Genomic DNA, 26,613 nt, shown 5'->3' with positions numbered 1-26,613 from the left:
GAATTTAGGGGCTCAGTCTGGGTATGGTACGGTTTGTTTGACTCTGTGAGTGCTCCGTTTTAGAGTTTGGAGTTTTGCTTTCTATTAGGGGTTAAGTGGCTACAGGCATGCTAAAGCTAGCTACAGCTGCTGTGCTAACGCTAGCTACAGCTGCTGTGCTATCGCTAGCTACAGCTGCGGTGCTAACGCTAGCTACAGCTGCTGTGGGGGATGTAGCGGTCAGGCTCTGATAAAAGGTGAAGTCTTAAACTTTCAGGTCCATCGTATTCTGTGAGTTCTAGACGTGTTGACTTCTCCAGTTTTGCATTGCACGTTACAAACACTGCAGCGAGTGGCGTCCGTGTCTAGTTTTGATTGCGACTGTTTCTGCTCGCGCCAACTTCGGATGACTGTGCGTGCAGCTTCATGAGCAACGCTCCTTGGTGACGTAGTACACTCACCTGACCAATGGTGGAGCTTTCATCACTTATTCAGCCACAGAGCGACTTCCAAAATGTAGATGTGGCCCAAACTGAAGAATAATGTAAAAAAATAAGTGCAAATAATTTTTGCAGATACATTTCACAAGTTTGTGAGACTCACTATCGGGCATCATCTTACTCACTCCTCCTAATAAACAAGATTATATTCCATAATTAGTGTGAAGACCATCTCTTAACGAGGGGCTGAGAGGGCGTTCGAGCTTGCAATCTACAGACAATAACATTTAACGGAAATAATTCAAGGACTTTTAAAAGACATGGGGACCATTCATGAACTTCCTGAGAGACAATTCCAGGATTCCTCAATGCAAGAACTCGGCACAAAGTACTGACGAGTGTACACGTATTTGAAGTGTCCTCTAGCTGTGTTTGTTGATTGTCCAGAAACCCAACCAGTTTATCCAGGGACTTAATTTGAACCTAATTACTATTTTCATGTCCATTTGCTGTCCGCCCGGCGGCTAATGTATGTGGTGATAACATCAACGTCTGCTGCCTGCTTGTCTGCCCTTGTTTACAGATGTGTGACCAATGGCAGGCGCCTTTCCTGTGTACACCCACAGGACCAAGCGGGTGGGTGGTAGAGTAGATCTGACGGACATCGAAGCATATTATTCTTCTTACACTGCATAATCTACACAACACATCTCGTATAGGTTACCTGCCACACGTTTATTTACAGTCCTACAGTTCTTTGAGGCCGCCTATTGTGTGTTGGCGTGTGAGCACTATAATGAGCCCAATTTTTTTTATAGAGCTGTTATGTTTGCCCGTTTTCTTTTTTATCTACAGTATAAGTATACACGCAAACTGCAATAATGTTTGCAATGAAAACAGGTCTTTTATTTATGTTTGTCCTGTTTCGAGGAACAGGACTAAAGCAGATGCCTGAAAGCTACTCTGAGCAACAGAAAAACATTCATTCATATCAGTCGCATATCAGATTTGCCGTTTTCTGATGTTTTCCCTGTTTGGAGAAATAATTGACCATCAGAGGTTTGAAGGCAGGGTTATAAATAGTGCTGGCCAAAAATTAACAAATGATTCTTTTGTTGCGATTCTTATGCAAGTTCTGTTCATACCGGGTTTACACTGGTATGCACTGCCTCAAGGAAATAGCAATAGACATCTTCTCTTTGAAGTCTCTCTGAAGAAGATGCATTGTATGAATGGTATCTGAGGATAAGAGCAGAGACACAATGTACGAGTTCATTCTGGGATTCAGAGACAAGGCAACACAAACCATGAGGGAAAAGCATCAGGCAGCTCTTGTATTGAGAATCAGCTGTAAGTGTAAAGTTATGCTCTGCACCATCAGCTCTTTATAATCGCTATCCCATCGCCATGTGGTTTATTTTGTTGTTTTTCTTCATTCCAACTCAGAGTTTAAAGTTCCTCAAGGAGCAGGCACAGGTTGTAAAGCTCATAGGCAAAATGTTCTCGTATAGCTGTGTCTTAAAATGTGATAATAGGCAAACGTTTGTCCTGTCTGGAGTCTTTTAATGACAAACACAGACTTTACAAATGGTATTTTCCTTTTACCCATTAAAACATGTTGATTAGTTTTTAGTTCATTATTATTATTAGCACACAAAGAAGAGATAAAAGCAAAAGTATATAACAACAGATTGTGCAGGAAAGGTATGAAACCCCAAAGGGATAAATAAGTAAACCTTATAAATATATTATTATCTTATCTTATAATGACAAACAACTATGCTCTTTATAATTATACATTTTATTTAAATAGAATTATCTTACAAATGCATGGAAATAATTTGTGTTAAACCCGACTGATCAATTGTCAAACCCGGCGTCACTTCACATCCATTATCACCCCAGGTGGTAGTTGCACCAATTCAGCCTCCATTAGCCATGACCAAGGCAAGACTCCTACAATGACAACCCCCCACCACTACCTTTATACTCAAGGTCAAAGGTAAGCAGGCAAGCTGCAGCTGTGCTGGCTGTTTTCCCGATAGCTGTGCCCATGAGTTACAGCTGATTTCAGTTTGATTACAACCCCGAATGTCCTGACTCAACCCTCGTCTGCTTCGGTCACTCGCATCGTTAAGATGGAACTGGAAAAAAAAACCTCAGCGATTTAAACAGACAGAGCAGCTGACCTGAGGCCAGATTAGAAATGAAGGTGTTATTTATACAGAACAGCGATACAGATCTGTTTACTCTGCCTTTGCGTGATCCAGGGAATTAACTGCATGCTCTACGTGTATAACCATCTTATGCAAAAGGTTATTTGAGTTGCTGCGTACAAATGAAGCCGTTGCGTAAGGGCAATTGTTTGTTAACAAACAGACCAATACCATATTTGTCGCAGAGCAGTTAGCTGTTCATTGTGTTTTAATGTTTTTTCACTCTGGAAGGGTTTATTACTTTCCGCAGATAATCACCGACTTACACGGTGGATTTTTCACATTGATTCATGAGCAGCAGCCACTCTGGACTCGGACCAGGACGAAGGCAAGGCGGCACCAGTCGACCCAGATGTGACCGGTGTGATGGATGGATGTGGACCAGCCGCTGCAACAACATGTCTATTTCAGTCCCCCCATTGTTTGGCACTCAGTCATCGCTGTGTATGTAGCGAGTTAAGAGGCAGTCTCCTGTGTGTGCTCCCCTTTTGCTCACAAAAGAAAAAGGATTCACAGAAGAAGAAAAAAAGAGGGGGGACATGTGTTTCCTCTCTTTCAGCATGTGTCCTTCTACCTAGTAAAACTGCCCTTCTCCCACTTTCTCTCTCATATTTTATAATACACAGTTGCAGCACTCACCGAATGGGAAATGTTTGGGTGGCATGGCAACACATTTCCAAAATGGAATAAATGCCTGGCAGCATGCGCGTTGTCAAATAGTCTGCGGCCGTATGGCACTCCTTTTCCTTGTAATAGGAGAGTACTTAGCAGGGCTGGCAGCATCGGCCCTTTGAGAAACACTTGATTTGAGTTGCTGTGAATACCGCAAAGCACATCAACACCAAACAATGTTGCCATCTGCTCCCCATAAACTGAGCAACATTTATGATTATTAAGACATTAAGTTGTGAATTCTGGGTTTTCGTGTGAATCATTTTATCACCCTCAGTCCCCCTAACTGACAGCTCTCTCTCTCTCTCTCTCTCTCTCTCTCTCTCTCTCTCTCTCTCTCTCTCTCTCTCTCTCTCTCTCTCTCTCTCTCTCTCTCTCTCTCTCTCTCTCTCTCTCTCTCTCTCTCTCTCTCTCTCTCTCTCTCTATTAATTAATTATTCATTAAATAAATATTATCAAAATAGATGATTAATATTCAAAGCCTGTGAAGCCAATAATCCGTGTAAGATTCCAGCAAGAATAACACTTAAACGCGATGTGAGCATTGAACAGGGAGCGTAGTGCATTTAACATATGTGACTTATGTAAATTCAGAATCATCTAAAGGAAAAATTAGAAAAAATTAAAAATAAAGCCAGGCTTCTACTGGAGGGATTTCCAGGCCCTCCTCGGTGGCTGGCATATCAGAAAACCAGTCATCAAGATGTAAATCACACTCGGATGCAGAGGTTGAGGGGAGGGTGAAGCATTCATGGGAACCATGGTGATGTGGTGTTAGGTTGCACTCTGTCACCTTTGAGTGGAGACTTAGTCAATCGGTGACATGTGACACCACCGGCCACCTGTCCAAGGTGTCTGCTAACAAGTACGCATGCAGAACCATAAACGCAGCTGTCCTGAACTGGGAGATTCATTCGACCGACCTCAAGCACAAAATATACCTTTGGAGTCTTTTTTTGTGTGTTTGTTTTGTGTTTATTTGTTCAAAGTAGTGTTAATTTATTGATTGGATTTTCTGTTCTCATCTGTCTCTATTTTTTTAACTAACAGAGTTACATCTGATTCCTCATAAAACTTCCACAAAACTCCCTAATAACTGCTAATGTTGTATCATGGAAGCCAGGTGTCAGGACTTGTGAGGTGAATGTATTATTAATAGACCACTTGTGAATAAATGTATTATCAACAAATTGTTTGCCATTATTTCACATGAAACATTTCTTTGTAATATTATCAGATAATTGCTTAACTATGTGTCAGTTGAAAACACAAGCCAGTGATCATTTCACACATGCACCCGTGCAAATATTGACAAATTAGTGCATGCAGAAGTGTCCAACTGGTCTAAAATGAGAGAGAACTATTGGGTAAATAGTCTTATTGATACTCAAAACAAAATTCTAGACACACATTATGATATCAGACTATTGTAATATTTTTTTTTCCATTTTCCTGTGACTCTGAATTAACAATATTTCATCCACCCTGTTGTTCCATTTCTGACTCCCGATCTGTACTATATAAATTTTCCCTTAACAACAAAAAGATACATTTTCACCCAAACACAAAAACAAACAATTACCAATCAGCTGGACACAAACATTAGATTACGGTTTAAAAAAAGGTTAAGAAAAAGCGATGTCATTATCCTCTGAAGTCCTCAAAAGTACAGCGCAAGAGATTTTGCTGACAGCGGAAACACAGCTTGCTTTGAAAACACAGCCGATGTTTTCTCGCATGTAATCGAGGCTGTGTGCAGTCCAGGGCGCTGTAAATTCGCGTAACGTTGCCTTTCCTGTCTGCCTCTCTCCAACGTCCACATTTGCCAGCCACAACTACAATGCTCCCTATTTATAGCTCTTACCTCAGATATTAACTCTCTCCCCCGCCAGCCCGCCACTTCCTGTTAGAGAGGAAACGTGTGTGTGTGTGTGCGTGTGTGTGTGTGTGTGTGTGTGTGTGTGTGTGCGCGTGTGTGTGTGGTTCACTGACCTTTTGGGAGCAGCGAGCAACAAGGCTGCTGTTGACAGCGATGGGATTTTTGTGTTTCCAGCCCTTTTGTGTCAAGTTAAAGGAGCGAGCAGATATCCAAGCTTGTTTTGGTCCCTATTGTTGCAACATCTGGAGGCAGAGAGACCAACTCTCACCTATTGGGAATGAAAATAGGGGGGGACAGCAAATATAGATTTCTGGGCCAGGTGACAGGATTTTCTGCGTTTACAAGCCAAGCACACTGCCTCTCCGTTTCAGGGCCTTTGAGTGTGTGTGTGTGTGTGTGTGTGTGTGTGTGTAAGCCAACACCTTGGGGTTGAGATGTTGGAGTTCACTTTCCTTCAAGGCCACGACAGAAGGAGAAGCTGCAACTGGCTGGAACATCCTGTTTTTGGAGGTAAACATTGTTGTTCAGCCAGCTTTCCTCCCCGCGCTGGAAAAAAACAGCCCGTCCTATCACTGTACGTCAACGGCTGCATCTCCGTTGGCCGCTAATAATGACGACACGGGCTTTTACAGAGGGAATAAGCAGGTCTTATGAAAAGGTGTCAGGTGCTTGGAGTTTGCGTCAGTGACTTGGACAGACATGAGAGAGAGACACGATAGGAAATCCCAGGGAGGAACACACTTTTCTGTCCGTCTGCCTCACTGGTCCTGGGGACATTTTCTCCTGACATCACCTCCTGTGGTCACTGCTGGGTTACAGGCCAGGGATATTCCATGTCTAGACTTCCTGCCATTTTGTTTGGGGCCGGTGGGCAACATAAGAACATTACACAGATGTTTACCTAACTGGTTGTTTTCATCAAGAGCTGCAAATAACTGAGCGATGAATCCATCTATTTAAAACAATGAAGGAGGGAGTTTCAGTGAAATGGTTCTGAAATGTGATGCAGGAAGTGAGCAGGGGAGGGGAGCGAGTGCAACTTCTAAAGAGTATCTGTAAATTTTGACCTTTGATCTGTCAAAGTGAAATCTGTCTCTCAAGTACAAAGCGTTCGGGTAATAAACTGAAATCAAACCAAACATACGAGTGCAGGTTGTAAATTTATTTCATGTCCATCCTGTTAGAGAAAAGGCCTTGCATTCTTGTTCCTTCACAAACAGCTCATAAAAAACAGTTACTTAGAAAAATATACATTGATATTAGGACTGAAAATTTGAGATTCAGTGTTTAATTTCAAATATACAATTTGCATATTAAGAAACTACATAAAAAACGTCAGAAAAAGGTGGCTTCGATTGAGGCTAGTGAACCCGGTAGAGCAAGAATCCAAAAGATAAAGTCATTTTCCGAACTCCTCGTTAAGCTTAGAGAGCCTACATTCAGCAAAAAAACAAAAAAACAAAAGAAATCTGATTTTCATGTGTGCACAAAAGACGAAGAGGAAGGGCAAGTGTAAGTCTGTGAGAAGATATGCCCCACCCTGCTTTACCCCATCCTTGACACACCCCACCCTCTCTGAAAAACAAAAAACTCAAGCTAAATACAGGCGAGCCCAGCTACTGCTACAGTACTACAAACTTAAGGTTAGCTGACTTTGGAAAGGTCATCAGGTTGAAAAGATAGTGGGGTCTGGGAGTTTTTTTTTCTTTAAGACTAACCCTCACTTTCCTACTCCTGAGCTGAATACCCAATAAAAAAAAAAAAACTAAGGTCACTGCTTTTTGATTCAAGCAGTAAGAATGTTCAAGGCAAATGTGTCATTAAAAAGGCATCCATTAACATACTTAATCCTTCACCATCAATATCACTTTCCTCGTCTTTCATCCGCCTTCCGTCGACTCCTCCACTCTTTTCCCCACAGCCCTTCTTAATAGCCATCTCTTGGTACACCATCAATGTCCAATTACTTTCTCCAACAGTCCAGACACACTCTTTTAAATTCTCCTATAAAAATGTTCAGTTTCTCTCAATCTGGTCAAGATCCAGCTCTCCCCCCAACTGGAAAATGTCCCTCTGTGTCCCACCCTTCCAGAGGGTGCGTTTACCACCCAGGATGCCGACAGGCGAGCCAGGCCGCGAGTCCACGCTGCAAGCCGAGTCGCTGTCCAGCTCCTCGTACGAGGAATCCTCTACATCTCCTGCCATTTCCTGCCGCGACTCCAGTCCCAACTCCGACGCAGCCGCAAAGTCTGAATCCGGTTGGCTGGAGGTGTCGGAGGTGGGAGGGGGCAGGCCGTCGGTGGCCGAGAACCCGGGGCAGCTCAAGCTCTGAAAAGTCTGAAGTTTCTGGAGAGAGGAGACAAAGAGGGAAAATAGATGTTGGTTTGTGTACCTCAGCTCATGTTCACATACTGACGTCACTCCAACGAGGCTATAAAAGTACAGGGGTTTGTCGGCAGGGAGAGGATGTCAGTTTGAAATTGGGTTTCAGTTTGGGCAGCCAGGGGCTGGCGTTCCCTTTCATTGTGAGAATGTAAAAACACGCAAGCACACGGGTACACAAACACACACACACAAGCCACCAAGGAAAGCACACAAAACCTTCTGGTTTCATAAAAACCCACAACACATTGAGATCAGCTGCGAACCACAAAAAGGTATCTCGTTTCAAACTGGACTGGAACTGGAACCCAAACGTGTATAGTGGTTACGATGTCTTGTAGTCCCTCTAGGGAGGGTCTGGAAGAAATCCCTATGTGAACCACCGCCTGCGTTTCTGCTCTCAATACTTGACCTTAGAGACATCTAATTCACCAAGAAGTTGTCTTTCATGCTCTGTTTGCACCCCGAAATTCCTCTCTTCAACAAAGAAAGGCGGCCGTGCAGAGCAGCGAAGGGGTTAATGATCTCTGGAGTGCCCCAGCAGCAGATGTTGGAGGCATGGAGGTGAATAGAGATGAGGGTTTTCTCTATAGAGCCTCGGCTTACATGATGGACATCTCTAATGTTCCCTAGTGTGTCGGGACATTGCTTTTCCTGTTACAATGAGGTGGAGTCTCACTTTAGTGGGCTCACTTTTTTCCTCCCTGCCCCTGACTTAGCACGGTCCAAAACACAACTATAACGCAGGATTTGGGCTGTCTGAGTTAAAGGCTGGCCCACTTTTTGCCGGATTAACTTTACATGTAAGCCAGTCAAATGCAGGATACCTCATCTGCAAATGCTTGCGGTGCAGGAGGCCTTTTGAGGAGGAGACGAGAGGAAAGGAGAGAGAGGAGGGATGGAGGCAGCTTCTCCACAATATGCTTTCTATAAAATCTGGGACGTGGTTAGGGGGGGGTGTGGTGGTAGGTCAGGGGAGCAGGGTTTGATTTCTGCCGTATACCCAGCATTGCCTGTGTGTGTTTTTTTCCATTTCACTGAAGCTTACCCCCACCCAGATGCACACACACACACTCCATATCCACCATGACCACACATGTAGGCTCTCTCACCTCACGCATCGTGTCTCAGGTACAACCCACAGCCATAACCTGAAGTTGGAATAGTCTCGAGCCCTAACTTGGTGGAGTTCTCCTTTAAGTTGTCAGCTCCATTCAATTCAATTTGGTTAACATAGCCCCAAACCACAAATTTGAACTCGACAGATGTGTAATAGATGTTGTGTGTAGAGAATAAACGTAAAAGTATTTTCAACATAGTCAATCATAGGACAGAAATGATAAATTATGTAATGAGAGCAGTCGTAACAGTAATGGTAGAAATAGTAGAAAATGATTTCTAGATCAAATATAATGATAATATGGCAGAAATAGAAGCATAGTAATAATAGAAATATGACTAATTGATTTGGCACACACTTACACCTTGAACTTTGACCCACTTGCTCATATATCTGCTGCACAGAGGATTGTGGGTCAGAATAGCCAGAAAAGCCTGCTGGCTTGTATACTGCAAAAAATAAAATAAAATTGGGACTTAAACTAAATCTTCTTGTGGCGTACTAAATAATATGGGCATCAAGTATCGGTTTATAACACCGCCAAATTCTGGACTGATTCATGATGTCACGTACTTTCATAAAGAAGACAGAAGAAGTTAAAAAATGTTGTCCAACCTGGTGATATTAAACTCATAATTGCAGACTATAAATAGTTTTGAAAGTAAAGCATGATACAATGAAAAGGCAATATAACTTTATCCCATTCATACTGGATTCATTACTTTTTCCTTCCCCCCCCCCATTATTCAAGGTTAGAAAACACAATTTTATACACATAACTGATATTCTACATCAGCTATTAGTCCAAGTCAACGCAACCAGAATTTCAACTGTAACGACAAAATGGGGGTGGAAAAGCAGCTGCTCTGGGAGAAGCACAAGCCAAGAGGTTAGGCAAATATCCTGCTGATGATTAGGCCAAACAACAAACAACACCCTGCTAAGCACTCTGGCAAAGGACCTGCTGTGAACTTGAAACACACACACAAATAAGCACATACACAAAGAGAGGTGTAGACACAGAGAAAACACCATGCACGTACTTGCACTCTATATTTACAGACAGAAAATATGAGTATGTTTATTTGAATGAGCTCGTTGGTGAATCGAGGTCAGATAAACGACATCTAGCCACAAACTGCTCCGAGGAAAGACCTCCAACAGCAAACTGCTCTAAAACAAAAGAGAGGGCAAGAGGTGCGAGCGAGGACCGGAGATCTTAACTCATTCCGACAGCCAGACGACATACTTGTACACCTCCGCATCAATTATCAGTGTGTCGCCATCTGCCTTTGCTTTTGTATTTGTATTTGTCTGGCATCCACTGTAGGGCAGAGAGACTATAGACATATAAGGTTCAAACGCCTACGAGTAAGATGAAAAATATAAGATGAATACGATAAGATGGATCAAAAGGCTGAACAGTCAAGAGGTGACTGCACACACTGCTGCGTGGTGATGCTTCACGGAGCACCTCTTGGGACGTGTCGCGACATGTCGTCGTACACCGCACCTCGAGACGCCCGCCTAGGTGTTCGCCTGCCTGCGGGGCTCGACACAGCTATGATCACCATGTCTGCCATCCCAGGAATGGGGGGGGAGGAGAGAGAGAGAGACAGAGAGAGAGGAGAACAACTCGAACTTGTGCCAGTGAGTTAGAAAATAATAGAATATAATAGAAAATAATACCCCCTCCTTTTCTTTGCCCTGCCATTTCTCTCCTGAATGCACAGGCATTGCATTGGCTCGACACGCCCCCTTTTATCACCCATACTGCCTGCCAACGCAACATAGCCATTTTCATAAAAAATATACCCTTTATTTAACGGGTCATTGTCTCCGGAGCAAAGTGTGAGCTGCGTCAACAATCGTTCAGCGGCGTGACCTAGAATTAAGAGATAACATTCCCCCGTCTGACAGCTTGCTACACCCACCATAGGGAGGAAAAAACAATGGAGGGCCAAGGTGAAAGGGCAGCCAGGGATAACGTGGTGGACGGAGCAATGAACCGATATACTGTACACAGCTGACAGGAAGACTACTTGAGGAATTTTGGGGGTAGTAAATCCCTGCGGTAGTCGGGCTATTGCTGATTAGCATGACATGCATCCCCAGAATTCACACCCGCCTTCATTGACGTGGTCGGGGAATCTAGAGGCCAAATTACACCATGTTCCACTGACAACACACCCAAGGGGCTTGTAATATGTCGATCCTCACAATCCTTAACACCCCCCACCTCAAACCACAAATTTCGGCTTTGTACACTAGAAATGTGAAGTCATTCTGACATCTATTACCGAAGTTACAAATTCACAAATATGGCGGCACAATCTCATATCTCAACAGTCACCGGTTAAAGCCCGGTGTCTCCACAATATCACAGATACTAGAGCTTTGAGACGAACCAGCTTTTTAACCGACAGCTACGAGAATCTGTAATGGCTGCTCCGGGGTTATTATTTTACGTGACATAGCAACACTCTGCTTGTTTAGCCTCCCGGCCGCAGCCTTTAACCTGGACTGGTTATTGGCAAAGAGGCGAATATCAAGTTAAGTCTGAGTGCACTAAATTATGCTGCGTTGCTGTTTACTTTCCTCTCTCCGGGAAAGCAAGAGAGCAAGAACACAAACAAGGCAACAGCAGCGTCTGAAATTATTTAATCTAACCCGCACAACCCGGCTCCTTTTCAACAGAGCCGAGTACATGCAATCACTCGAGTCCGAGGTGAGAAACAATGACTCTGCCTGTTAACTGCTCATAACAGATACTTTGTATGTCATCTGGTGGGTGGATTCTCCACTGGAGAATTGCTGCAACCAGAGGTAACGTCAAACTTGACTCCCGTGTGTGTTTGTGTGTTTCTGCGTGATCAGTATGCTTGATTTTTCCCCTCTTAGCAGTTGGCATGAGTAGAGGAAACATGTTCGCTAGGCTCCATTACCAAAAGCCTTGTTGATCCAACCCTGGCTAGTTCCTGAGGGTGACTGGCTGGGAACACAAATCTTTGGGAAGAGGAAGGGAGGGGTGGAGGGATAAATTGATGGTACTTTCTAATAGGGGAACAGGAAGCGGACTATATTTCCGTGACACTAGGTGTGATGAGGGAAGATTCTAGCGTGTCATATGCATGATACGTGCAGGAAAGCAGGATGATAAGAGGGGTCTGGAGTACATGCTGGACTTGTTATCAGTGCCTGTTGTTGCTATAGCTCCTATAGAGAATTTCAAGTGCATTTGAATGAATAATGAAGCAGGATGTGAAAAATCAAGATCTTTCTGGGCTCTGTAAAAACATTAGAGCGCTGCCAAGCATCAAAACACTACATGTCATTAAAATACTTCTACGGTTCTATTTTGGGTTTTAGTTTGTCCAGGGGTCATTATTTACCCTCCAGCTGTTCCACTGCTTCCTCTGACCTTACAGAAGAACAAACAAACTCTTTCAGAACTCATCCAAATATCGCCACTATGAATCACATTTGGTTGCTCTGGAGGGCAAAAGAGATAGCTCGAGCAGTGCAGGGATGGAAATACAGGGCAGAAGTTGCAGAGAGGAAGCAAACGAACAGTGAAGAGTCCAAGTGTTTACCCAACAGAGTAAATGAAATGATAAACCGGAGCCCAGGCTTGCTAGAGCATGGAGCGAGGCGGCGTGACCGAACATGAGGAATGCTTCTTTATCGGCCATCACCCCCTGAGCTGGAGGGAGGCCGGAGATCATTTAGCCCTGGAGCTTCGGACCGGCGACCCAGAAAACTTAATTCATGATTACGTTTCTTGATTGAGTCCAGTCCCTGATCAGACTCAGGAGAGAGAGAGACAGGCCCAGTTATGTTTGAGGATCTCTTTAACTTCCCCTTAGTCTGAGAACAAAAAAGGATTTGTCTGAGTGCGTTTGTTCCGAGATGTAACTAAATGCAATAGAATATTTTGCAGCATTAAAGCAAGATTAGAAATAAACTGATGTATGAAAATGATACTAAACTGTGAAATGAGCCAAATCATAATACCACATTCAGTTAAATGTGTGTGTGTGTGTGTGTGTGTGCTTATCTGTGCTTATCTGTGCGTGTAAACACGTGTTCAGCATTTCCAGCTAACCTGAGTCATCTTTGCCAGGTCCAGGGAGGGACGCTGCTCCTGGGCATCTTCTGATCTCCTGCGCTTCATACCAATCTTTTTGTCATTCAGCACGCATGGCTGGGACTTGCTTCGAGACAGACACCCCGTGCCCCTGGCTCTCAGGCTGGCTCGCCTCCCCAATTCAGGGGTGGAGTCCGGAGAGCTGGCCTCCGACGCCTCCTCCTGCTGCTGGAGCTCTGGCAGGCTGATCTGCTCGTGGGAGAGCGAGAGGGGCCGGAGGAAGTGGTGATGGCGGGAGTGGTGATGATGCGAGGAAGGTGAAGTAGGGGAGACGGGAGAGGCAGTGAATTGAGGGTGCAGAGGCAGTCGCTGGTTGAAGAACGGCAGGTCCATGGGGATGTTGGCGCGTGAGGGCAAACTGAAGCTGGAGCTGCGCTGCATGGCGGGAAAGTGACCGCTGGAGAAACCCCCTCCTCCTCGCACGCTTCCTCCGCTGTGGCACCTTCGTTTCTCCACCGTTGTCCACACTCGGGAGCCTTGGGGCCTCCAAGACGAGCGGAACCCACTGAAATCATCGGAGAACGACAGAGAGCGACACTGACGCTTGCTCGGGGGCGCCGTAGGAGCTTGGCTGGTAGCTGTAGTGGTGTAGTGAGCAGTGGCCGACGCAGTGGGGGAGTGGGGGGCCGTCATGCACTCATCGCCAAGGCTGAGATCTCTTATCAGACTTGTGATTGCCGTGGCGCTGCCTGGCTCCTTGACCCAGTGCCAGCTCCCCGGCTCAGGCATCACATCCCACAGGCTTTCCAGACTGGCAGCCGGCTGGCAGGGAGTTCTCTGCTGGATGGCACAGCTTTGCCCCACGTCCAGCCATCTATCTGCCTCTGCAATATTCAAAAACAAAATATTAAAAATCACTCTCTTGACCTCGCTAGCAACTCATTTTGTAAGTCTATTTAAATTCTAGAAAGAAAGGCAATTGTGTGTGGAAAGAACATTTCATACTTAACCAAACAAACACAAAAAGGCACAAATGTACAGAAACAACCTTAAGCTAAGAGGGAATGGTTGCTGTGAGGACAAGATGGAGATTATTTGTTTGTTATCTGCAGTAGTGTAGAAACTGAACATACACTAACTCTAGGGTCATTTAGGTCTAATTACACACGGCTAAGCACAAGAATCAACAGAAATCATGAGCGTTGATGTATCTGAACAAATAATTCCTCATCTGTCGTCGACCATGTGATGAATGACAGGAAATAACCCATGCAGCTGCACAGTTCAATCCAGTGCTTGAAAGTTGAAAAGAAAAAGTGACTATTCAAATGCATTATAAAGACATTAATATTTCGTATGTCTGAAGAATTTGGTTTATTTTTTGTGGTAGTGCTAATTAAAACATGCAGTAGGATTTAGTGGCCGACAGCATAACTCAACAAGATCACTATGCCCCACGTCTTGATTATTTTTCACATAAATAACTACAGGACATGAAGAAAACTGTAGCACTGGCACCAAATTCTTCATAGTGAGGAACATAGTCATTGCTCCAAATGTTATGGCCGCTGTTTTGAGGCATATGACAAGCAACAAGACGGCCGATTCTAAAAATGTCTTATTATGATAAGAATCAGCCAGTGAACCAGTTGTCAAGCCACTCCCACTAGTCAAGTGGTTAGCAGGATGTGCTTCAGAGGGAAGCATGACTTGCCAGCTGTCTCACCATCCACACAAACAAGTCTATCCCACAGTTGTGGCCCATAATACACCTTCAGTGAACTGCCATCGTGGCTTTGAGCTACTGAGCCAAGTGGTCAAGTCGTGAATCTACTGTAGCTTTTGACAATCCTGATCCTGATCCAAGATCCTGGTCCAAATCCCTCGCTTTTTGGATGCTTGTCTCAGATTCTGGCACGCTCTCTCACACACTGATGGACGGAAATCATTGTTTTGGATGGACAAACAATGTACGGGGGCTACAGTGGCGACCTGACAGGAATGTTAGAAAAACAACTCGACAAAGAGAGAAAGACGATGATCTTCAAAAGGCCACCCTTTGAAAGCAAGAGGGGGGGAAAAAGTGTTGAACTAAGCTTGACAACGTTAATGTCAACGTTAACAGTGGAAACAGTGAGCCACGCTCCTCCCTGTGATGTCGTGCAGCGCCGGGTGTCGTAGTGGGGGGGCTTGAATTTACAGTAGCGTGTCTTTTAACACGGCGGGCAATTACTGCAGCACTGACAGAGCCAAAGGGAAATTGTCGACATAGGCAACAGTATATTCAATTACAGTTACACTCCCTTGAGAGTGGTGTGCAACGTTGTGTGGAGGCAGGTGCACCCTGATCATGAGAGGGGGATGAGTGATTGACAGAGAAAGGGAGAAGTGAGAGAACGAGTGGATAAACAATAGACGGAGGGGGAGGGGGATTAAAAATGGGCAATCCACGCTGCAAAAAAGTTATGGAGATAATGAATACAACCCACCCACAGTTCCACAGGAGAAGAGGGTGGTCCCTCTGCTCATGGTGTGGAGCTCACGCTGTGGACGACAAACAGAGGTACCGACAGTCAGGGAGATACAAAATAAACCAAAATATATATTTTGTGTTTCTTAATGCCCTTGTAGGTCCAGTGAATGAAAGTAATGAATTTACTTTATTTAATCACAACAGTCAAAGTTAGCCCCTCCTCCCCAGATCAATGACATCAGAAGCCCCCGCCCACCCAACCGCAGTTAGGATTCTTGTTTTTGGAAAAAGCTTTGTCCACATGGCATTTCACTGTTTTTGCGTTTGATAGGTAGGTTGATGCCCTGAAACAGCTTGAATACAGTAGAATAAGAAAATACGGGCAGAGGGCAGGGTCTCTGCAGACTTGTACTTTTAGTGGGTCATAAGTGATGATGTAGAGAGATCATTGTATTAGTCTTCCAATTGTTATTGCTACTCATCTGCCTTTAAGAGCAGCTCTAAGATAGTTCCACTTTAGTGAAATACTTTTAATTTGCTGCTTTGAAAAGTCACTTATACAAATGAACTTATCCAACTCAACAGTATAGAATACTTAAAGTAACTCAACCAGATAGAAATTTGAAATTCTTATTCAAAGCTGCACTAATCAATATCTATATATGTAATACAATAAGCACATTTCTTCCCCGGTGCTTTGTTATTAATTTAACCTTGTAAGGCCAGATTCAAATACTTCAACGTTTAAGATGATGCTGGCTGCTCATTTTACCCTGGAAAGAAAAACAAGCCTGTTTAATACTCGTGAAAAATAACACAAAGATAGGCTTGTGTGGAAGAAACTGTTTGAAACAGTTTCTTCCACACAAGCCTATCTTTTAATCAGACACCTATCCTCTCTCCTGGTTCACGTCTTACAACAGGGTGGTGGCTGTCTGCACAAAGGACAAAAGGGAAGTGCAATGATAAATTGCTATGACTCACCTTGAGGTTATCACCACAACAACAAAAAGAAAACACAATTTCTAAGACACAAAGCATGGATGCCAAACTATAGGGTGCTGTGTTGCAGAAGATGATTAAACGAAACGATTAGTGCACTTAAACACCAGTCTCAACATAGTTAACTCCTGAGTGAAAGGAAATATTGAGCGAGGTCACCAGATGTCACAAGTGTCTAAAAGCCTTCATATTTAATTATTTAGTTTGCAGCCAGAGTCTGATGGTTGCATCACACCTCTGTTACACGCCAGAGTGCCAAGCTGTTGTCATGTCTGTACCTCCAAATCGGTGGCCATGGTTCTCTGGTGCAAACAGGCGATTGCACTCCCTGCGTTGGGAGGAAGTCACTGTCCCAAGCAAGAGAGTTTGGTATCTTGGGGTGAAGATAAAGTGGACAGGCAGTAAGTGTACAGCGTCTGTGGTGCTGCAGGCATCGTACAAAACCGCTGTGGTGAAGAGCCGAAAAGGCAAAGCCCTCGATTTACCAGTCCATCTACATTCCCAAAACCTCAGGTTAGGTCATGAGTTTTGGGTAGTGACTCAAAAGCATGAGATCATGGGTGCAAGTGACCTAAAGAGCTTCCTTTGTAGGGGGGCTGTCTTAGAGACGAGGTGAGGAGCTGAGACATCTCGGTGAAAAACGCAATATAAATGTAGGTCCATTTACATCTGGAGGGAGCTCGGAGAAGAAAAGGTCAAAAGGGAGCAAATCGAGGTGTTTTCCCCCAACGACCAGGCTCCGGATAAGGGGAAGATAAGGAATGAATGGACTGATGGATAGATGGTCATCTCTATTAAGTCATCTCGAACCTGACATCATTTATTTATTTTTTTTACACAGAGACAGGTTGATAACAACAGGGAGAGTGTATGCTTTGATCAGATAACACAATTTACAGTCTTGTTCCATTTTCTAATAACTTTTTTCTAATCATTTTCTTAACAAATGTTAAACACTTAACATACAAGCTATAAAAATGGCTTTGAGATTATTTTTTTTTACTTTGTAGTGAGCTACATTAGGCTATCTGTTCTGCTTTTAATCCTGGACCTATCCTGGTAGTGAACACACAAAGATTAAATCAAATTGATATGGATCTTCTCATGTGGCTGGGGGTAAGAAAGCCAATAAAGTATAACGAATCTTAATTCCCCCATGACATTAAGACAGCTAAAGATAAAATGACTCATCATTCTGGCTCATCATTGTGCAAGCGCGTAGCCTATACATGACTAAATGTGGCATCTGTGGCATGTGGCCATGCACTGATGTGATCTAATCACGGACCTATTCATTTAGCTGACGACTGTCTACCATGTGAAAGACTGTGCGGCTCTTTAACTGCAACAACAACAACAAACAAAAAAAACTGGGTTGCTTTGTGGTGAAACTCAAAAGGTTAAGTATCTCTCACCAGCCGTCTCTCGGTGTTCTTGGACCTCACATCATTGACACCCTTCTTCTTTTCCAGTGTTTTCAAGAAAATGATCACCATGGTAACACGCCGCGCTGCTCCAGTCTGTTGGGATGCAGTCGAAGGCCGCGGGCAGCCATCTTACATGAGGGCAGAGGGCAGAAAGTGCATTTGGGCGAAGCAGACGTCTGGTTGGTGACCTCCCATCTGTCGATCCCTGTATTGACAGAAAGGAGATGAGTCACGTTAATATCAGCATAACAACTAAGACTTTTGCCCCCCTGACTTAAGTTGTTTTACTTTCACATGCTGAATGATGACCTTTACAGGTGTTTTCAGAAATCGACTACAGTCAACTCAGACCTGATGAATAAAATACATAATGTAACCCACCTAACTTTAAAGTCGTTTTGTTATTTCACTCAGATGTTTGAGCTTCATTCACACCTCTTCAGTGTGGGAGAAGGGGCATTTTTAACAAGTTGATTTAACTATTTCATGCAAAGTTTCACTGCTTACATAGATGAAAAAAAAGCAGTGCTGACTTGTGTTTTTCCATTCAACATTTACCACCCCAACACTTATAGCAACTTAACCGCTCTGTTCTCCTCCATATACGCCTATACACACGCCTATAAATCTACCGTCTTTGTCAACACAACATGCTGCCATATGCTAAATAGTTTCTTTAACCCTGTAAATAATGGAACATTTGGCACGTCAACATAAACCACGGAACATATGGGAATCTAAACATGCTGGAACAGAAAAGCAACGTCTAGCTAATCCAGGAAAAGGCATCACTCAAAGCACGTGACTACAGATGTGGTGAAGAAGTATGAATAGAAAAAGGAACATATATGGAGCTGCGGTTGCCACATTGACTCCCTGCACCCGCAGATGCAGTAGCTGCTGCAGTAAACACAAACTCTTAAAACACTAGACGGGAGTAACATATCGGACATATGGTCCATATGCTTAACATGCCTAGTCAGGTTGGCTCTGCTACTAATGCATGGGAAACATCTAGTAAAATGACAAGCAGGTCCACTTACACTTTCTTCATCCTAAAAAAAAAAAGTGACCTTGGCCTTGAGCTTCACTCCATCATTAGCCAACCACCAAACACACTGACAGCATCCAATTAGAGTACCAGCACGGTTCAGATCCCCCCCAATCAACTCCTGACTAATGACAGCTTTCTGCTGTGGAGCAACACATGCAGCTAATGGATCTTCCAGGCCTACTATGTTATCCTGGCCGTGTAACATGTGGTTTGGTGTTAAGTAGGGGTGGTTACACTTATATAACATGCTTGAGATAGGAGGCTGCAAGTGTGCGATGGATTAAATGTTTATTAAATGTGTTTTGTGGGACAGTAACTTGAGCGGAGAAAAAGGGGAAGACACTTAATAAATGAAAAAATGGGCAAGATGTTCACACTTTGATGAAGACATGTTATACCACTCTAGTCATGCCTTATTACTCCACTGTGTCATCTCTATCCCTTTCCTCTTCTCCAGCCCCATGACTACGCGAAGACTATAAATGTTTCATGTAGGCCTGCCCAAAACCAACTACGAGCATATGACTCCCATTATCTCCATTTATCCCCGAGAGTCAGTGGAGCACAACTGGGCCTCCGCAGGCGAGAGCGGCTGGTGCTGGTGGTTGCAGTCAGAGGAGAAGGGAATGTTCTTCTTGATCAGTTTTGCAGATTTCTTTACTGATTAGGGCCGACACTGAATAATGGGTGCGGCAGTGTAGCGGGGTTTGTGTGATTGAGACGGAGAGGGAGTTGCGGAGCGTGACGGCCATGTGTAAAGGTTGTTACCGTGCGCCATTTGACCGGAGTGTGACGCGTTCCATCAGGGCTCAAACATCACCTCCGAGAAGGGGTGTATGTCTCCGCACATGTGTGTATGCTAACCTACACTTGTGTGTGTTCATGTGCGTGTAGTGACTGGCAAGCGAGGTCATGGGAGAGGGCAGACCGAGTGTGAATTCAACCCTGGAGCCATGCTTACTTAATGAACCGACTCCTCATGATGGGGAAACCAGAGCTTAATGGAGAGAGAACTGCTTGAGCACTCGAGTGCAGCCTCGACTGATCAGATCTGATTTTCACTGCTTAAAGTGAGGCGTCTCGCTAGCTTCATCTTAATGTTGCGGCCATTCTAAAAGAAAATCCAAGATGAGCTCAGTTTGCAGGACACCTAACCTCACAAGTACCATCTTGATATGAAATGAAGCATAACCCTGCAAGTGGATGTGCTACTTCCTTTCATGTCACATTTGATTAGAACTAAACTGAAAGAGAAAAGCTTCAACACTCTACATTGTTTGGGCCTATAAAACATTCTAGGTTCATCCGACTGAAGTTGACCTCCTCAGTGGCCCGAAATCTATTCTATCTAATGATAATTCAAGTCAGATTTGTGGACTCGGGGTGCAGACAGCAGCTCTTAGCTCACAATAGCCAGTGACTCAGGAGGGCACTAGAAAGGGCAGCTAAGATAATATGGCTCTTTGCCCAAGCGGTGATTTGTACAGGCAGATGAATAGAAGCCTATTTGGGGCCCCCTAAAATTCTGTGACGGGGTGTTTGGTGTCCATCACCAATTGGCTTTGGTTACTGCATACTTGTGCGGAGCGCGTCTGGTGTCAAGACTTTGATCGGTGGCCGTAAGAAACCAACTAATTTGATACTAATGAAACTATGAGGACCCACCGGACTAAATGCTGCACGTGTGATGCGAGTGAAACCCCTTATGTGTACCAGATTCTTTTTTTTTTAAAGGTTTACATGTTAGAAATAAACCTTTTTTCCCTCTATTCAGTCTTGATCTGCTAGAACACATTTCCTGGTGCGAGAAGCTGGATATCGACATCAGCTTCACATAGTGATATGGTCATGGGAAACTAAATGAGAACATCAAAAAGAAAGGTTTTGCAGAGTCTGTTTTTTTTTGGTCGTCTGGGGCGAATAAAAGTAAGAGCCGTTCTTTTGTGAAAGTCTGCGGTGTGGATTGTTAATTCAGGGTGAACACACAGCCACCCCTCTCTCTCATAATGAGGCCGGGGGTCGTAAAAATGGTCCTAGGGAGGTCAAGACATACCACTGAATCCTCTGGCCATCACCCTAGTACCCAGTGGCAGAGGAACACTGGCCAAAAACAACACACCAGCACAGCACTAGATCTTCAGAAGTGCGTAAACAATGAAGAGCTCATTCAGCCAAACTTTATGCGTTGTCAGTAGTCAGGTTCTGGCCTCCTGTTGCAGATTCCCCTGAACGTTTCTCCAACGACAGTGACCATCAACTTCTGCATAAACACCACCAGCAGCATATAAAGTCTCTTTGTATATGCAGCCATTTAAAAAGATCATTCACCTTATTACTTACTTTCAGAAGAAAGCAGGTCGGCAATGAAAACAGACGCAGGAATATAAAGATCTTTTCTTGCACTTTAGTAAGAGTCAATCTGAAATTCCACTCAATACTGCCTTTCTTCTTGCTGCTAAGCTGGCACGAAGACACACTCGTATAACACACTTCCCTTTGCAGTATAGCGGCTGTGCTTCCCTTGTGGTCACATGCTGCTGCTGCTGATTTGGGTGTGGAACGCACTGACTTTATTACCAAATACATGAAGAGGGACGACCGTGAGCGATATCTACAAAGCATGGTGACACAGAGTTGAGTTCACATGAAATGCCTTACTGGCCACTCCTACTTTAAAGAGAAAAAAGGAACACAATAAACGAGTACAACACACATCCGATCCCAACATGCTTTCACATTCACATTTATAGTAAGCTGCCTCTATGTTTACTTATACATGATAATGTACGATAAGATAACATACCTGCTATTGTTACATTTACTGCTAGAGAACAGATTGGTGTACGACACGTCATGTCAAATGAACTATTAAGACCACCGCCAAGCATTCAAATTATTTTTTTTTAAGTAAAATCAATTCACATTTTTCATAGATATGTCTAGGTGCCAATTTCTCTCCGACTTCCTTCATAAAACTGTTGCTAAGTTGTACACTGTTCCTCGGAAAAGGTAGCCATAGCAACCACATACAAAACAGAGGATAACAGTGACAACTGGTGTTGTGAATAAGGCAGACTTCACACAGACAGCAGAATAATCTCTGAACGGCTCGTCATTTCTTTATCAGCGAGCGTGTTTGTTATAGGAAACTGGACTATTGAACAAGGCCAGTCGCCTCACGGTGGCAAGCAACCCCGCAAACAAAACACAGCTTCGCCATTTAGGCAGCCTACATTTTGTTTGAGGTCAACCCCTGTGTCTCGGACCAGGACTTAGTTTACTGAAATCTTAAGGAGCTTGACAGGCGTAGGATCAGGTGTTTCAGTTTGAGTAAACGGAGGTATGGGGCCCCCTTGCCCCCTGGAGTGACCCTCGCATGCCACGACTCTCCATACATCAGGTACCCCACTAATTACACTAAACCCCCCCGATCAATCCCTGCCTTTCCGCCTGTGGTTTCTTCCATTATCCATGAGTGCCTGTTCTGTTCCGTGCACACTAACCGGAGCTCTAATCCATCAGGGATACATTACATGGGAGCCTCCAGCGCTGCCAGCAATTGCTCAGCTCTATAAGGGTGACCACTCCTTTGTTGTGTAAGCAAGTGATGTTATAGATTGTCACTACCAATGGACTTATAAAAGCCACATCACTGCTGTTATGTAATTCCACGCCCGTGTTGTGGAGCTGCATTATGGGCGAGTTGAGAGTGTGTATGGGTAGAGAGAAAGAAAACGAGGAGCAGCATTCCACTGGTCCATTCATTCATTCATGAAGGGGCTCAGCTCACCATATGGACCCTCTGACTGCTCAGCGTAGAGCGCAGCATACGTGTCAAAGAAAGCACTGGTTGAATATTTGAAAAGTCAACTGAAGGTGTGTCATTTGGGGTGTTCTCAGTGTTTACACGACTAATAATAGTGTAAAATGAAAAAGGTTCCGGTCTGCAGAGCTAAACAAGAGGAACAAGTGTTGTCAAGAAGCTTTTTTTTTTTTAGACATTTATAGAACTGTTACACTTGTAGGAATGATTGAATTTCATCAAATCAAAATGTTTTCAGATGCGTGACTTGATCTAATCTTTACTGGAAAACTTTGATAGAACCCATACTGTGCAGTGATGTGGTCCATGTTCTGGGGAACAAGAGAGGAGCAACAACAGAAACTTCTCTTTTTCTTTATCCATCTTTTACAGGGTTATGAATTGGAACACTAACAGACAAAAGATTAGCTTAAACATCTCTACTGTAATACGTCTGTCAAATATCCCTCCGCACCATCCTACAACCACTTCATGACAGTCTGCAGTACCATAATTGCCTGCAAATCTTGCTGGGAATGACATGCAGGTGAATGTTAAACATGCCGACTGACTCGAACCCAACTACTGAGGACCATTAGACTACAGTCAGGAGTTACGACACATGTCGCCATTATAATTAGCCTTCTTTGTACAAGCAGGATTGTCAGGACATATTGGCTTTGTTCTCAAGCCTAGGCTTGCACAAAAAGCCACTTTTGGAAGATGATGGCAGGTTTGTATGAGGAATGAACTTTACAGTTAACTGTAGAAGTCCCATAACTTAAAGGGGATGCTTTCTAGAAATACAGGCTGTCTGTGCCAAACACCAACAGACGCTTTCATTTCTCTTTTTTCTTAGGATGCAATTAGGGGATCTTTTCACCAGACAAGATCTACAGAAACGCTAACCTCCACACATGATTCGGAAGCTATGTGATGGCTGATATTTAGAGGAGACCCAGAGTGTATAAACTCTCTAATTGGAGTGTCAAAAAGCAACAGCAAAGATAAGTTATTCTTTTCTCAACTTAAGATGATTCCTCACTGACGCCACATAGGAAAACCAGAGTGGGTTATGTTGATGGGGGCCTTCCAATTGCATCCCAGAATGCTTTTCATCTCTAAGTAGAGTGTGGCGCTTCCCTTGGGGGGTTGGGGAAGTGTTTCTCTGGTGTATGTGAGAATGCCTCTTTTCTTTTGAGCTGCAGGTCTTTTGGCTCTGTGGGCGTCGAGTCGCCAGAGTTACAAAAATCTATCATGGGGAAGGAATATCCAAAATGAGAAATAGATACACTGACAACTTGAAATAATACAGTACTTGTTTTTAACTCCCTGAAGCCAAGTCTTATGAGTTGCATTGGGGCTGAAACAGCAGATGTTATGATTGCGGATCACACAGAAGAAAGGATCACTTCTGAAATGAATAGAGAGTAGCATGGAGGCACAGACAGGCATAGCTAACAATCCTTTTCTGGTAGCTTTGCATAATGCCTCGGGCCAGAGAACAAGTGAAAGAAAGAGAGCCATATATTAGTGGAACAGAAAGGGCTTCTTTGCTTCACCTTTCTGGCAACTGGAAACAAGATTGAAATATTCAGAAAAATAAAAAAAAAACAGAAAAAGTGAGTGTAAAGTGTCAGGATGTGTGGACTGAGGGAGAGTTGTACACACAGACAGAGAATGGACCAGTGGCTCGCTCAGCACACAGCTGCCCACGGACAGAATGGAGCTCTAATAGGGTCTTTTGCCTGCAACACAAAGACGTTGCAAATGTGTGCGTCTTGAGCACACACTAGAGTGCAGAGCGATCCCCTTTAAAAACCCACCAGCCTTAATTGCTTCCATAAATTATGTCTATAGTATGTCCAAAACAAGTCTACACTAACAATGCCAGAGCTGTTGGCGAGCACAACTGCCATGCAGAAAAAGTTGTGCTTCGGTCAAAACATTAAAAGCAAAAAACAGGATTAACAGCAAAATGAGATGAGAATGTGTTACTTCCTCTTGAGTCAGATTGGGCTGGGTTTCAAACCTCTTTTAAAGAAGCCCACGTAGCATATTAACACTGCCATTGCATTTTTGATCAGAATATTTTTTAACATGGTCCATCATCTGATTTCTCCAGATTTGAACTCAATGTATCAACAAACATAATGAAACTCAGATATTGGCAACAGTAAATAACATTTTCAACCCAGCTCACGTCGGATCAAATCAACAGCTACACTTTAGCAGGTTCACATGGCAGAATTTGATACATACAATTTGTGCACACCAAGCAGTGGTTTACTTTTTGAAAATCAAAGCCATGTGCGGTCACCATAATCTCCCCCAAACCTGGAAAGGCAGATCAGAAATACTCAAAACAGGTTTCTTCTGATCCTACCCAGTATTTGTGAGGTATTTCTCAACAACCCCCAGTGTAATTAGAAACTAGTGTTGACGTGTGATTCAGTTACTTCAAAACTGAACTTCTGCTCCACCTTGCATTTTCTGAGCAGGATTCTTGAGAAATCTATAATAGTTCCACTCCTGTTTAGTAAACCAAATCAGCCAGCAGTCCCCGAGGCTAGCCCAAGTCAAGGACAGCCGCTGCCATGGTGGCAGCAGGAAACATTCCCAGGTATTTTCAATTAGGGTACCCTGGTACCAAACCAGTTCTTCGTGGTACTGTGTTTATGGTGTCCACAAAGATCAACCAACTGCCGTGCAATATTAGAGAGGGCAAAACATAAGCACCAACAGCTACTTCCTAACCCACACAGAAAAGGAAACACTGCCAAATAAGTAGTTTTGTGCTTCACTGGTGCTCCATGTTCAGGGTGCCCTTCATTTTGAACTAATTAGGCAATAAAAGTACTTTGAACCCTTGGGATTTAAGACACAGCTTCCCAAAAACATACTTAAAAAGACAGGGGACATTATTCTTAATGTTCTTATCAGTATCTTATCGTGTAAAACCTCAGTTGCAGTTTTGTAAATGTATAATAACAACTCACATCGTCACAACAGTGAACTACAACCTACTGTGTCTATTTTTGATTGGACTTCAAGGATGCAACCCTGTTGAGGAGGAACAAAGTGGCTCATCGTGTCAGCCTCTTCCCCATGAAAGTTGTAGCAATTACTGATCACAATACGAGAAGAAACAAAAAAACGAAATGTGTGGGAGATGTGAAACGTTGTATGACTCAAAACACTGCCAGCTTCCCACAATGTCTTCTCACAGGTTTCCGTGAGGAGCCATATGCCAATGTGAGCTGCAAAGCAACCACACTGCCTCTCTCCACCTACACAGGTATACTCTATTTGACAACAGCCTGGTGCTTTATTACAATGGTTGATAGATGGAGGGGAGTTTGCTGGCTCACAGAGCTTGGTTTAATGTGTGCACCAGGTTAATAAGCAGTCATTTTGTTAATACAGCTACAGGTTCGTCAAGCTGGTTGAGCAAACTGGGACTCAGTTCTAAACTCCACAACAGCTGATTTAGTCTGGCTGGAAGAAATCATGCGACATTCGAGTACTATAAGCAACAAGCTGTACTGTTGGCTAAAATGAAACTAGAGACAACATGCCACTATGTGTAGCCTAACCCTAACCATGTTTCTGGTTTATGGCCCAGAGTAAGCCAAGAACAGAAAAATAGTTGTCAGCTAACGTTTCAGTCGCAGAGGTAACCAAGTATGAGCAGACAAAGTAAAACACACAGAAGAAGAAACGTGATGGTGCACGGCTGAACACAGTTATAACGAGCGTGTATCTTGACAAATGCCCTACTACCTGGCCAGCAGAGGCTCGTTCGAAGTTAGGTCATCTTCAACAAAGAGAAAGCAGAAAAAGACACAAAAAAAATAAAAAATAAAATAAAAGTTTCTCGCAGTTGCAGCCGTCAGTTCAGCGTCGCCAGCGCAGGACTGAGCCGGACTGCGAGCAGCTGAGGGCTCGCTGGCCGCTTTCAGCTTTCAGCATTGATTTGTAACAATATCCGCGTACAGACAACCCATGTGCGCGAGGGGGGACCGGAAGATTAGTGACCGACTAGGCACCTCGTTTAGCGAAGGGAATATCAGGTTACTG

The 26,613-nt window shown here is 43.8% G+C and overlaps 1 protein-coding gene across 2 annotated transcripts; it reads right to left on the bottom strand.

Annotated features, from left to right (window-relative positions):
• Positions 1–6,327: 6,327 nt before the first annotated feature.
• On the bottom strand, positions 6,328–26,476 carry LOC311020560 (protein FAM53B-like). 2 transcript variants are annotated; one of them, XM_084020660.1, is made up of 5 exons: positions 26,317–26,476; positions 17,666–17,882; positions 15,265–15,319; positions 12,794–13,659; positions 6,328–7,532 (listed from the first exon to the last, which is right to left on the bottom strand). In XM_084020660.1, exons 2-5 carry the CDS (start codon positions 17,744–17,746, stop codon positions 7,203–7,205), a joined length of 1,332 nt encoding a protein of 443 aa, XP_083876786.1. In that variant the 5' UTR covers positions 17,747–17,882; positions 26,317–26,476; the 3' UTR covers positions 6,328–7,202. The 2 variants fall into 2 exon arrangements, with proteins under 2 accessions (XP_083876786.1, XP_083876787.1); XM_084020661.1 differs by lacking the exon at positions 15,265–15,319.
• Between the last annotated feature and the right edge of the window lie 137 nt (positions 26,477–26,613).

Source organism: Eutrigla gurnardus (assembly GCF_963514095.1).
Source record: "Eutrigla gurnardus genome assembly, chromosome: 11".
Classification (NCBI taxonomy): Eukaryota; Metazoa; Chordata; class Actinopteri; order Perciformes; family Triglidae; genus Eutrigla; species Eutrigla gurnardus.
This window is presented reverse-complemented; position numbering and strand designations above follow the sequence as displayed.